Genomic DNA, 14,694 nt, shown 5'->3' on the forward strand with positions numbered 1-14,694 from the left:
CCACTCAGCTATTAAGTCCGTTTTTCGGATTCAGCATCCATCTGCCCTGGCCGCCTCCTAGTGCTCACAGTTCCATCTCGTTATCCCTCACCTACAAAGGAAAGAGATTTCTTGAATCCAAAGCATCCTAGAGAAAGGAACAGCCAATGTTGAATGAGAGAAATTATTTATTTTTTCCTTTTTTAAGATAAATCTGGAATCAGTCCCAGAATCTGCATCAAGCCCATTAATTTAGACCTCAGCTGGGGAAGCTCTCACAAATAAAAACTTCATTTATTTATAATGTAGGGGCTCATTATTTTTCTTCCTGGAAAACAGCTGTTTTTTTGTTGTTCTCAGCCCATATTAGACACAAGCCTGGAAACAGGGTGTGTAGGTCTGGATTTTAGTTATGTGGTGGAGCTAATGTTGGCCACTTTTCAAACAATAAGTGCAATGGAACAATTTTCTCAGTGCCATATGGCAGACACACGTGTGCTTAGCATGACGCAAGCATGTCTTAATCTCATGGAAAGAAGGGGCATGGTATGGACTGGAGTGATAGCACAGCGGGTAGGGCATTTGCCTGGCATGCGGCTGACCCAGGTTCGATTCCCAGTATCCCATTTGGTTCCCTGAGCACCGCCACGAGTAATTCTTGAGTGCATGAGCCAGGAGTAACCCCTGTGCATCACCAGGTGTGACCTCCTCCCCCCCAAAAAAAGGGACATGGTAACTAGTATTGACACTCTGGAAAATAGTAGTCTCTGTTTAATTAGGTTAAGAAGCTTGCCCAAGGTCATAAAACAGTGTGACACAGAAAAGACATGGATTCAGAAAAAGGACTAGTTTCTTTTATATTTTATTTTTAGATTTAATTTATTGGGGAGTGGGAAGAGAGTTGGTCCACACGTGGTGGTGCTCAGGGCTCTTCCTGGGTCTGTTATCTGGGGTGACCCCTGGCTGTATTTAGGGAGCCACACCTGGTTCCCATGATTGAGTGGGATGAGGGGTTAGCCACGTGAGAGTCAAATGCCTTGGCCCCTATTCTTTTCTATATCCCTCTTCCTTCCCCATTAAAAATTGCTTTATTAGGGGGCTGGAGAGATAGCACAGCAGATAAGGCATTTGCCTTGCACACAGCTGAACCGGGTTCGATTCCCAGCATCCCATATGGTCCCCTGAGCACCACCAGGAGTAACTCTTGAGTGCAGAGCCAGAAATAACCCCTGTGCATCGCCAGGTGTGACCCAAAAAGCAAAAAAAAAAAAAAAAGCAAAAAATTGCTTTATTGGATCAGAGAGATAGTAGAGCAGGTAAGGCACTTGCCTTATATGTGGCCAACCTGGGTTTGATCCCAACACCCCATTGGTCCCCTGAGCCTAGCCAGGAGGGATCCCTGAGTACAGACACAGGAGTAAGCCCTGAGCATTGTCAGAATTGTTCTCAAAAAACAGAACAAAAATAAGATTATTGATTTCTGTTTGGCATAGAATACTATGGAGCTTTGGGGGCACATTTTATATTCTGGTACGTCTATAGCACTCACTCTACCTAGGGTTCCAGTGGCACCCCCAGAAACCTGCCTTCTACCTCTTCCCTCTTCCTCTACACTCCTTTCAGTTCTACCAAGCCTCACTCTGATAACCCCCTAGTGTTCTCTTAATTTAGGAGGTTTTTTCTCTTTTTTTTGGCGGGGGTGGGGGAGTTTTTTGGGTCACACCTGGCGATGCACAGGGGTTACTCCTGGCTCTGCACTCAGGAATTACTCCTGGTGGTGCTCAGGGGACCACATGGGATGCTGGGAATCGAACTTGGTGCAAAGCAAATGCCCTTCCCACTGTGCTATTGCACCAGCCCCTAATCTAGAAGTTTTGGAGAGTTCTTTAGTCATTTTGTTTGCTTTAGAAATTTGATTCCACATATGAAAGAAAGCATCTTATTTTTCTTCACTCCACCTTCCATTCTCTCTCCCTTCTCACCCCCAGAGGTATGCTTTTATCATTTTATTTATTTATTTTAATTAGTGAGACACCATGAGATACAGTTGTAGACTAACAGATTTTTGTGCTTGGGTTTCAATTATACAATGATCAAGTACCCATCCCTCCACCAGTGCCCATTCCCCACCACCACTGATCCCAGTATCCCTCCCACTCCCCTTATCCCCCCATCCCACCCTGCCTCTGTGGCATGGCACTCCCCTTTGTTCTCTCTCTCCCTCTGGGTGCCGTGGCCTGCAAAAGAGGCATCGAGTGGCAACATGTTTGGTCTAGAGTCTAGTCTCAGTATGCTTCTCCCATCCTGGCGTAGTCCTCCCAATAGCCCCCATTTGGTCTCCCTTCTACATCTGGGCTGCCTTTACCCCTAGAGTGTGAAGCTGGCCTCCAAGCCATGGAGTAAACCTCCTGGTATTTATCTCGGCTATTCGTGGGTGTTAGTCTCCTATTTTGTTCCCCAGATGAATGCAATCTTTTTATGTCTATCTCTCTCTTTCTGACTCATTTCACTTAGCATGATACTTTCCATGTAGTACCACTTGTATGTAAATTTCATGACTTCATCCTTTCTGACAGCTACATAGTATTCCATTGTGTAGATGTACTAAAGTTTCTTTAATCAGTCAACTCTTCTAGGGCACTCAGGTTTTTTCCAGATTCTGGCTATTGTAAACAGTGCTGCAATGAACAGACAACTGCAGATGTCACTTCGACTATACATTTTTGCCTCTCTGGGATATATACCCAGGAGTGGTATTGCTGGGTCAAATGGGAGCTCAATTTCTAGTTTTTTGAGAATCGTCCATACTGTTTTCCAGAAGGGCATTCCCACCAACCAGTCGGCATTCCCACCAGCAGTGAAGGAGGGTCCCTTTCTTGCCACATCCGCACCAGCACCGTTGCTTTTGTTCTTTTGGATGTGGGCCAATCTCTATGGTGTGAAATGATATTCATCTTTTTAGTGGTAGAATCACGTTTCCTTGAGTTTGTATATCACTGCTCCTTTATTCAGTGATCTGTTGATGGCAATTTTGCTTGATGACCTTCTGGCTACTGTGAACGGTGTTGCAATGAATGTGGTGATGTAAACATCCTTCATTGGTGCCTTCATATCCTTGGGTTAAGTGCCTTTGATGGTTCACTGTATTATATATTTCCATCTTATTTTAAAGAGATTTCTGTAATATTTTCTACAAAGACTACAGCAGTTTGCATTTCTCCCTGAAGTGTACCAGGTTTTCATGATTTACAGCATCCTTGCCAGAATCTTTTGTTTTTAGTCTTTTTCATGCAGACTATTCTATTGGGAGTGAAATTATATCTCATTGTAATCTTTTGTTTGAAATTTTTTCTTTTGGGGTCACACCCAGATATGCTCAGGGGTTACTTCTGGCTCTCCACTCAGGAATTACTCCTGGAAGTGCTTGGGGGACCATATGGGATGTTGGGGATCAAACCCAGGTTGGCCAGGTGCAAGACAAATGCCCTACCCACTGTATTATCACTCTGGCCCCCTTTAGGGGGGGAATTTTTAATAAGAAGGGATAATAAGCATTTTTTTAAATAAAAGACTAGGTTTTTTCTACACCCATGGATATGCTCTTAAGTTCTCTGCATAAATAAAGATCAGAAATATGAAAAACATCAGTCAGAAATTCTTTCATATGAGGGACTGGAGTGATAGCACAGCAGGTAGAGCATTTGCCTTGTATATGGCCAACCCGGGTTCAATTCCCAGCATCTCATATGGTTCCCCGAGCACCGTCAGGGGTAGTTACTGAGTGCAGAACTAGGAACATCACTGGGTGTGACCCAAAAAAGCAAAAAAAAGAAGAAAAAAAGAAATTCTTTCATATAAACAAGCTATTTGATTTTTGTTGTAGCATCTGGTAAAAATTAACTCTAAGGCAATTATTAGTGCAGTTCTGGAAATTAATAGTCCTTCTATGCGAGAATCTCTAAATCTTTTTACTAATGTATTTTTGCTTCAAGTCTTCCAGATAACAGTAATGACATGACACAGCATTTCCATGTTTGGATCTTGTAATTGTTAGTATATAAACAAATACATCAAATGATTTAATGCCGAAACTCTTCAGAAAAAAAAGTTTCTCATAAACACATTTGTCTGAGACAGAAAGAGAAGGAATGGTATAAGGGGAGAAAGAGATACTGTTCTTTTTTTTCCAAGGAGACTTTGGTTTGAGAATATCTGTTTATGGTAATAGTTTAGTAATTTTACTTCTGACAGTCCTTTGTACCATGCATATAATTCAGGAAAAGAAACTGAAGATTGGTGGGATACTTTTGTAAATTGTGAAAAGCTCTATTTTTTTTAACCAGAGGGTCACAAAATTAACCAATATTCATGGAACAGTGATAAAAATTAAGATGGCAGTATTTATAGGGTTTGAACTGCCCCCAAATTTAAAAATAATAATTTTGTGTGTGTTTGGGACTTAGGGGAATAATACTAGAGGAATTCCTGTGTCCTTCTAAAGTCAACCTAAAGGAAAAATACTAGTTTATAGTTATATATACTCGGTATTCATAGCTTGTATTTCTGGACCAGTGATAGCAGTTTTCCAACAGGTGTTGGCATGGACAACTGAATCATAGTATTGTGTCCTTTTGCTCACTCCATAAAGGATATTTAATTTTTATGATGATAGTTAGCTCAGTGACCATTAGCATGAGTTTCCAGCTTGGAATTGATGCTGTTTAAAAAAAGCAAAGACATTAAAATATAGAATTCTCTTTTTCTGTGTAATTCCAGCCCTTAACAGTCAAAGGTAAATGAACCGCCCTTTCATTGAGTACAAGTGGAAGACAAATAAATAAATAAACAAAGTTCGGGGGATGAACAGGAAAGGCCGGGATACTGAGCTCTGCTCAGTAGTTGAGAGTGGAGAGGCTTTTCCGGCAGTTTATGGGGGGCTGAATTCAATGATCAGTCTCCTTCTTTCATGACTTGTTGGGGCAAGTAGACAATATGCCTGAGCCCTTGGTGTACATTATGATCTTTTACTTAGTAATTCCACAATAAAAAAAAGATTTTTTTTTCTGAAAACAGTTCTTCACGAGGCTGGTCCATAGGGTGGGAAGAACATCAACTATGTGAAAAGTGAAAATAACTAGGAAAGCATGACTGTGGATGGAAACGCAGAACATTCTAGAAAACTGGAGACATTACTCTTAAAGGTTTTGATTTACATATCACTGCAGTTCAATTTGCTAGGGCAGGCTTCTTAAACTTTCTATTCATTGTCTCTTTCTCGCCACCCCCCCCACCCCCGCCGCAGCCCCTGCATCTTTGGGTCACACCCAGCAAATCACAAGGGTAACCCCTGGCTCTGTACACAGAGATCACTCCATATGGGCTCAGGGAACCATTTAGGCCTGGGAATTGAACCCTGGTCAGCCACATGCAAGGCAAGCACCTTAGCTGCTGTACTATTGTTCTGGCCCTTGTTTTTTTACATAGTCCTGCGTATATATAACTATGAACTGGGCTTACAAATAAAACATTTACTAATAATAAGAAAAAAATCTATTTTAGGACAATTTTCTTTCCAAAGTTACCTGTTCCATGGTTTAAGAAGTTAGGAGCTAGAGACTAACCTCAGAGAATTTTCACTGTAATCATTCAAATACATTACTGTAATCCCAGTTCACTTCTTTCCTGCTCGTATTCTGTGAATTAAAATTCAAGTTGGATGTCGATTTCACTCCGATTTCACTCTCTCTCTCTCTCTCTCTCTCTCTCTCTCTCTCATTAGCCTCAGCAGCCAGAAATCTGATGATGACTATGAAGATTATGCTTCCAACAAAACATGGGTCTTAACCCCCAAAGTTCCCGAGGGCGATGTGACTGTCATTTTAAACAACCTCTTAGAAGGATATGACAATAAACTTCGTCCTGATATAGGAGGTACGTTAACTGGGTCTTTGATGTGGTGTGGAAGGAGGTTCCTACTACGTATGCCTGCCATAGTCAAAGAATCTGAGCATACTTCAATAACCATAAGGTTGCAGTTTATATTATTAAAAACTCTATAAAGAATACATAAATATCATTTTAGGGGTACTGTTCACTCATTGTTAATATCAGCAATGAAAAGATGTTTTTGTTGTTTTCTAGTGAGGTCTGAGAGCTAAAAAATATGTGTGTGTTTTGGGCTGGAGTGATAGTAAAACAGGTAAGGCAGCTGACCCAGGTTAGGTTCGAGGCATCCCATAGGTTCCCCACAGAGACCGCCAAGAGTGATGCCTGAGAGAAGTGCCAGCAATAAGCTCTGGCTGCCACGTGTGGCCCACAAACAGAACAAACCCAAAAAAGAAATGATTGTTTTCCTAGGTAGCCAGAAAAGGCTAGAGAGGAAAAGTGACTTCACACACACACACACACACACACACACACACACACACACGTGTATGTATGTGTATATATGCCTCTCTCTATATAGATACATACACATACACACATATATGTGTATATATATACATATATATGTAAATATTGGTGGATATATTGATTACCTGTTGCTATAGTAAACATTCACAACATCACAGTTGGCAGACAATTATACATATTTGTTTCACACTTTACAAGGGACAATCTAATTAAAAAAAATGTCCAGCTGGGCCTGCTCATTTAGGAGGGTGGGAGACTTTCTTCTCCTGGGTTCAGCAGCTGTCTGTGACTATCATCTCATGGCGAGAGTACAAAGCAAGAGAGAAAGTAGAAGCACATCCGTTTAATACTTAGAATGTTCTAGAACTGGCCTTGTATGCAGAGCTAAAGCAAGTGAGATGGTCAAACCCAGAATCCAAAAGGTAGGGGAAAAATTGGCCTTGTTTGAGGTGAAGATAATGATGTAGATGCAGGGAACAGTGGAGAATTCAATTGACCACGGAGAATTAGTGGATGGCACATTGAATGAAAATAGATAAAGGCGAGGGAAATGTCCATGGGAAGTTCGGGATGATATTATGAATTCTTGTTCATTAACTGTTAAATGAGAATGGAGCACATGCACTTGGTCATGGATGTAATACCAGAAACTGGTCATATCAGTCTTCTTTGACAAATAGGTGTGTATTGGCTTCCATATGTCTCCTTTATACTATTTGATGAGACACAGAATCCATTAAGTCATTAAGGAAGATTGATTTTTGTGTTGGCCAGAGGTGTATGAGGATAAAGTGATCGTAAAAAAGAATCAACAGGGAGCAGTGTTTCAGGATAATTCATAGTATTTGTTGATTTTTCTGTATACTTAAGCTTTCTCAAGTGAATTTTTTTTTCTGATTCACTAAGTTATTTTTGTTCATGGATCAATTCAAGTTATAAAGTCCAAGTTCATTATAGAGCTTGTAGAAACATGGTTAAAACTTAAAAATATCAGAGAAAGATTAAAAAAAACTGAGCAGGGTTTTCCTGTTTGTTCATTTAATGTCTCAGAGGAATAATGAGTTCCAAATTTGAACTCTGCTTAGCTCCATGCTTTAAGAGAAGTAGCTTCTTTTAAAATGAAAGTTATTCAAATGTGGTAAAGACATTGGCTCCACATTATTTGGAAAAAATCACTTTTAATGTAGCAAAGTAAATCTATTTCTAGGATAATAAAGACAAAAGCATTGAATTGTTATTTCTCCATTTTTCACATTTCTCTGTGGTTCTTTACAGTGAAACCAACATTAATTCACACAGATATGTATGTGAATAGCATTGGTCCAGTGAATGCTATCAATATGGTAAGTTGCCAATATTTTTCCTATTTTGTAAATAGATTACAGAGAAAAATGTGGTCTCACAGAAATAGACAAAATTCAGAAAGGCAGATAATCTCATCTCCTTTTTTTCCCCCTCACTTGCAGCATAAGGAAAACTTTTCAGGATTGCTATGGAAATTTAATGTGAATATGTATAAAATTATGTTTTATAAAAAGATATGCTTTTCAATTTCAGCAATCATTGCTTATGTAGCAAGTTCTGCTTACTAAGAAATAAATATAGTGCTCCACTACTTTTTAGAACAGTGATAGTTGGAGAAGGGCATGCCTTGCCTCAAAACAGAACATAGCCTTGTTCTGAAATTTAGATTAGAGTCTGATTATGTCAAACATGTGACACGAGATACTAAATTTTATTTTAAAAATTTATTTTTTAAGGGCCGGAGCGATAGCACAGCAGGGAGGGTGTTTGCCTTTCACGCAGCCGACCTGGGTTTGATCCCTGGCATCCCATATGGTGCCCCAAGCACCGCCAGGCATAATTCCTGAGTGCAGGACCAGGAATAACCCCTGAGCATCGCTGGGTGTGACCTAAAAAAGCAAAAAATAAAATTTTTTTTATTTTTTGTCTTTTCTTGGTGTGGAGTGGGTGGAGGACATACCCAGTGTTGCTCAGAGGTTTCTCCTAACTCTGCAATCAGGAATTACTACGTGGCGGTGCTCAAGGGACCATATGGATGCTTAAGATATAACCAGGGTCAACCAGATGCAAGGCAAACATCTTACCTGCTGTACCCCAACCTCTGAGACACTTTAATTTTAAAAGATCATTTATAGATCTATTTGGTGACACCTTTGGGTCAGAGGAATGAGAAGCTTCTATATCAGGGTGATTCAAAAAGTATACTCCCACCTGTATGCTCCATGAAAATAAGTTTATTTAGATAACTATGGAACAAATCGAACAAATCCCAGTCCATCATATTTGCAATTAAAATTTTCAGAACCTTTAGCCTTCATGGTGTCTTGAAACAACATTTTTATTTAAACAGAGAACTTTACATCTTTACATATTTCTACAGAGCCTACTGTCTCTTGATTTGTGAAACACTGATGTTAAAAAAAGGCACAGGGCAGAGTCAGGCAAACTCCCCGTGGCGTACCAAATATGCCAAATACCAGTAACAGTGATGGGTCTCATTCTCCTAAAGAGCCTTGAATATAATCTCAGGGCTAGGATGAAAGAGACGTTACTGGGGCCTGCTCGAGGCAATCGACGAATAACAGGATGATGAAATGAAAAAAAAATGATGTTAAAAATAAAAAATATATATATACATATAATATCTATTTTTGTGTTTCCTCTGTGTGTTTTAATGGCAAAATATGAATCAGAAATGATTGTTACAAATGAGGTAACAAAGCATTTTATACAGTTAGTAACCCTCTTTTGTCTGGTGATGTATGGATTGCAATTATGCTATAAAAGTGACCTGACTTAGCCTTGGGAAGATATAGTCAGTGACAGAGAAATGGAAATAGCCTAGAACAATGCAGACAAAGTAAAGGAAGAAGAATCACACTGAAAGGCTCTGTATTCTTGGACAACAAGAGAGTCGTGTGTGTGTGTGTGTGTGTGTGTGTGTGTGTGTGTGTGTGTGTGTGATTCATAACAGTGAGATGGGTTAGGAATTAGACTGGAAATATAAATTACTTCCACTCCTAGCTCCCATTGCAAAAGAACAGAGCTTTTTTTATTTTCTCCTTTGTGGATTTGACTAAAATCATTACAAAATAATGCTAAATACTAAATACTAGAATTAGAATATTCTTATTCCACACCTAATGGTCTAGATTTATGTCACAATCCCCCACTGTTTGTTTAATGTAGACATTGTTCTCTTGGCATACTAATAGTCATCATATCACTGTCTGTTATATGTATGACAGAACTTAGTAAAGGAGTAAAAATAGTTCCTTAATTCACTTATTTTATCGTGTTTGGAGAAAATGACAACTACAATGGTAATTGTTTTTTAAATGACTACCTTATATTGGCTGCTTGCTATGTACCACACATGGCACCAAAACTTTATGTAAAATCCAGGTCTTATCACGCTACCTGTAAGCTAGATTCTTGAGGATTCTCATTTAGTTAGGAGGCAGCAGAGCCTGCAAAACTCTGGTCTGGAACTGTTGTGGATGTTCTGGACTTTTTCCATTCTATCACTGGTTCTGAATCTTGGTCATGATTGTTTCTTTTAGAGATATTTGGAAATGTCAGCTGGAATTTTAGTCTTACTTACTAGGTGGGATAGGATTAGTGATCTCTGTGCTCCTGGCATCTGGAGGCATGGCAGCTAGCAGTCAAACATAGACAAAACAGCCTTCCATGGCAAAGAATTTACTTGCCCTAAATAACATGGAAAATGTAATGTCATGGACTTGTATTAGGGCTGTGATATTTTGCTAGAACCTTTATACATGAGTTTTTGTTTTTGGTCAAAGTATCAACTAGTCTATAAATGATGGATGAGTCAGTGGTCTCCTTGGCATATTTTGCTTTCCTTTGAACTATTTAAAATCCAAATTAGTTTCAAATTGACAGTGAGAACAGAAACAACAATTGCAAATTTATGCTCTACAATAGACATACTGCATTAAAAAATAAGTTTGATTTCATCTTTATCTTTAAAACAGGAATATACGATTGATATATTTTTTGCCCAAACATGGTACGACAGACGCCTTAAATTTAACAGCACCATTAAAGTCCTCCGATTGAATAGTAACATGGTGGGAAAAATCTGGATTCCAGACACTTTCTTCAGAAATTCCAAAAAGGCTGATGCTCACTGGATCACTACCCCCAACAGGATGCTGAGAATTTGGAATGATGGCCGAGTTCTCTACACTCTAAGGTTTTTTTCCTTTCTTTTCTTCTTCTTTTTTTGTACATGGAAAGGCATAATAGCTAAAAGTAAAGTTACACACCCTTAAAGCAAAAAGAAACAAATTTTGTGTTTTCACAAAATGTTTGGCATGCTTGATCAAAATATTATATAAGTTCCCTAAATTAGTTTTATTTATCTCCTGTTACTAATGAGCTTCTTCAAAGAACTAGAATTTTGGGGGGTTTTATTTTCTATGCTGAATATAAGAATTCTTGTTTTCTTACAGAGTCATGCAATATGAAATCCCCTTTCCTTTGTAAGATACTTTGTTCGGTTTACCTTGGCTCTTTTCTGTACTTTAAATTGAAACACACTCATCCTAAGGATCATGCATTGACATGGTGGAAAGTGTTCCCATTTCCAAGGAAATCCATGCCAAAACAGATTTTTTATGTTGATGTCTCTTACGTATTTGTCACTTTTACAGCTGCACAATGACAATTACAATGAGTTTCCTTGCATTAATAGGCTCTTGGACTTACTGTATTAACTATTTTGGGACTAGACCTCTGCTAGGAAAACTTGAAGGAGTCACTGTTTATCTTTCCTATTTTATTTGTTTATTTATTTGCTTTTGGGGTCACACCCTGTGATGCACAGGGGTTACTCCTGGCTCTGCACTCAGGAATTACTCCTAGTGGTGCTCAGGGGACCATATGGGATGCTGGGAATCAACCCGGGTTGGCCTTGTGCAAGGCAAATGCCCTACCTGCTGTACTATCGCTCCAGCCCCAATCTTTTCTACTTTAAACATGAAGTAATATCTGGAAGGTTTCCCCTGATTTTTTTTTTTGGTTTTGGCAATTAGCATGTCATAGATTGATGCATGTAAATTGTTTTTACATTGAAGTTGCTCACTGCTGGGGCAAGAGCGCATCCTTTTGTTGTTGCTGTTGTGGTGTGGGGGTGCTGGAGCTGATATCGCCAGGGGCTAAGGCCTTTGGTGCTCAGATCTTGCTGCTCAGGTTCTGTGGTCCTGAGGGCCATCTGGTGACAGCAGTCAAATCAGGGCTGCACATCCACAAGGCATGAGCTAGGCAGCCACTCTGGCCTCGGGTGGATATTTCTTGAACAGCATAATAGATACATACATAGAACTAAGAATCAGGAAAAACTGACGGTTCTGACTCAGTATGTTCCTATATAGATAAATTAAGACAACTCACAAGCATTTCTCTATCGTATTTATTTAGAGACAGTAAGCTAAGTGAGAGGAAGGGGGGTGGGTCATAGAACGAAAAGGCTTACTCAGAGAGATTTTTTTGTACAGTAGTTTGATGCTTTTGCTTGCTCATATTTTTACTTGGAGAAGTTGGGTGGCAGTTGATTGAGATTGTTGGGGAAGAAGGCAGCAACTTCTTTCTCACCAACATTTCCTCTGGACTTCCAGGAAACTCAGTACTACAGTTTTAGTCCTTTAATTTCAATAAAATGGAGATAATGCTGTCATATTGAGAAAATGGGGTTAATATCTAAAGTGCTTAACGTAGAGTCTGCTACAAATAGTAAGCATGAGTAGACAAAATTATATGTACATATTTTCAGAAAGCATATGAGTGATTGGAATCTTCTAGATATTAATCCTAGCTTTCTAGGAATTTCTAGCTTCAAAGCAATGTTAAGTATCCTTGCAGCATTTACTTTATGAAATATAAATGCCTTTAGAATATTCAGCAAACAAAACACAACTATTTATAATGGTTTCAAAACCCTTATTAGAGTTTGATTACTAAGATGTCATAAAAGAAATTTATTGCACGCATTGTAAACTTACAGGTTTCTTTAGAGATAAAGGTGACATACGGCTTAGAATCCAGTAAAAACAAAGACCATCTGCTAAATTGGAGTGTAGTAAAAGGTAAAGGCCCTCCCGTTGATCGTCGATTTGCTCGAGCGGGCCCAGTAACGTCTCCATTGGAGACTTTGTTGTTACTGTGTCTGGCATATCGAATACTCTTGGTAGCTTGCCGGGCTCTCCGAGAGGGGCGGAGGAATCGAACTCGGGTCGGCCATGTTGGCCGCTTGTAAGGCGAACGCCCTACCTCTGTGCTATCGCTCCTGTAGCACTATTTCAAGTCTCTTTTTATTTCTTACAACGTTATAGTCATCTTGGCTTTTATTCATGCAGATCAATGTAATATTTAATGATGAAAATCACCTAATAGTGATCTTCTTGATAACTCATGAGTGATAATGTAATATTTAATGACAAAAATCACCTAAGAGTGATTTTCATGATAACTCATGAGATCAAATCAGGATTTTAAAGTATAAAAGTATAATTTCACCTATGAAGAAAAATAATATTTTCTCTGAAAGAGCATGTAATAATTGAATGACAGCAATTTAAATCTCCATCTTTGGAATGAGATTATCTTGAGTTCTTATTTTCTCTCTGGTACTAGCTTTGCCACTTGGGACAATTTAAAACATGAAAAAGTAAAAACACTGAATTTACTTAATTCCTCCTAGACAATTTACATCACTGGGTGTAACATTCCAACCCCCCCCAAAAAACCCCAATAAATAAAAATTAACAACATATTATCATTGCAGCTTTTGTATTCAGGGGGGATTGTTTGGGAGCCACACCTGGTGGTGCTGAGGGGTTACTCCTGACTCTGCACTCAGAGATTACTCCTGGTGTGCTCAGGGGACCAAATAGGGCTCTAGAGATCAAACCTGGTTTGGATGCATGCAAAACTACCTCTCCAGACCCTTTTAAAAATTATTGCAATTTTATAATATATTTTTGCTCCTTCAAAGGATGTTCAACACTTTTGGGGTGCTTTTTCATTTTCTTCCCACCAAGAGTTTAATCTCATACTGAGGCTCACAAAATCCAAGTGTTTAGTAATCACCCAGATGGAAACTAATTGAGACTCCCTGGCAAACATTTTTCTAATATATTTATGTATATTCATGTAACATTTCTTACTTGCCCTTAAATATTCTTCTTTGTAACATCCTATTTAATAGCTTCTTAGTGGTCCATTTTAAGAATGCATGATACTCCATTGTGAAATAGTATGTTTAAACTCACATATAATAATTTAAAGCTAACAGCTAACAAGTACTTACAAACAGAAGGTTCTGCTTTAATTAGCAGATTAGATAGAATTATCAGCATTCATTTATATGCAAACAGTAAATGAACTTAAGTTCCTAAAACAGTTTGTTCTGTTAAATATATTCACCGAGCAATGAGCTTGCAATTAATTTGCCAAAAATACGTGATCTTAGATTCTGAATAATGGACGTAAGTTCAATGAGCTTCTTGGTTGGGTGTGTAAAAATGAGTGGATTACACTGACTCTTAAAAAGTATTCTCCTGCACTTGATAAATTTCTTCAGTGAGAGTCATCTTTGTAATAATAATACAGACTCTCATGGAAGAAGTCATCTTTGTGAGATTGATTCTCCAGGAACAAAGATGAATGTTCCTTAGAAACTGTGATCATGTACACTTTAGAGCTTCACCTAAAGTCCCTCTCTGTTCTTTTTATGTAGGTTGACAATTGATGCTGAGTGCCAGTTACAGTTGCACAATTTTCCAATGGATGAACACTCCTGCCCCTTGGAGTTCTCCAGTTGTAAGTAATACTCCTCTGTTGTGCATTCCTCCTGCCCCCACGCCACCTCGTCTTCTGATGCAGTGTCAGCTCCCTGGGAAACACTGAAAGCGTAGGCAGAAATTAGCCATCGTGGACTTTGAAGGCATTTTCACTTTGACCCTTTTGTCTCTATTAAAGTCATTCGTAACACAAAAAAACAGATTTATTTGATCAGGGTTACAGTGTGTGCGTGCGTGCATGCCTCTGTCTGTGTGTGTGATTGGTTTCCTGGATCTTTTGTGGAAAGGGACTTCCTGGCCTCCATAGAAAGAATCAGTGATGGATTATATTTCCCGTGCCCCCAGTGGGCACAGAAAGGCATGGCAGCATATTTGCTAGTTGTTTCTCTTCGAACGTTCCAGAATGAGAGATCTGACCGTGTCATTTTTCACATTTTGACGTTGGCATACT

General features: G+C 39.0%; 1 protein-coding gene across 2 annotated transcripts in view; it reads left to right on the plus strand.

The window, feature by feature from the left end:
- The window catches only part of GABRG2 (gamma-aminobutyric acid type A receptor subunit gamma2), an 83,889-nt gene that overhangs the window by 23,988 nt on the left and 45,207 nt on the right, over nt 1-14,694 (plus strand). For both annotated transcript variants that reach the window (XM_056133078.1, XM_056133079.1), the window contains exons 2-5: nt 5,759-5,910; nt 7,669-7,736; nt 10,416-10,636; nt 14,180-14,262. In XM_056133078.1, the coding sequence (XP_055989053.1) occupies nt 5,759-5,910; nt 7,669-7,736; nt 10,416-10,636; nt 14,180-14,262 (524 nt within the window). The remainder of the gene's footprint in view (nt 1-5,758; nt 5,911-7,668; nt 7,737-10,415; nt 10,637-14,179; nt 14,263-14,694) is intronic.

Source organism: Sorex fumeus, unplaced genomic scaffold (genome assembly GCF_029834395.1).
Source record: "Sorex fumeus unplaced genomic scaffold, SorFum_2.1 ptg000097l, whole genome shotgun sequence".
NCBI classification, from domain to species: domain Eukaryota; kingdom Metazoa; phylum Chordata; class Mammalia; order Eulipotyphla; family Soricidae; genus Sorex; species Sorex fumeus.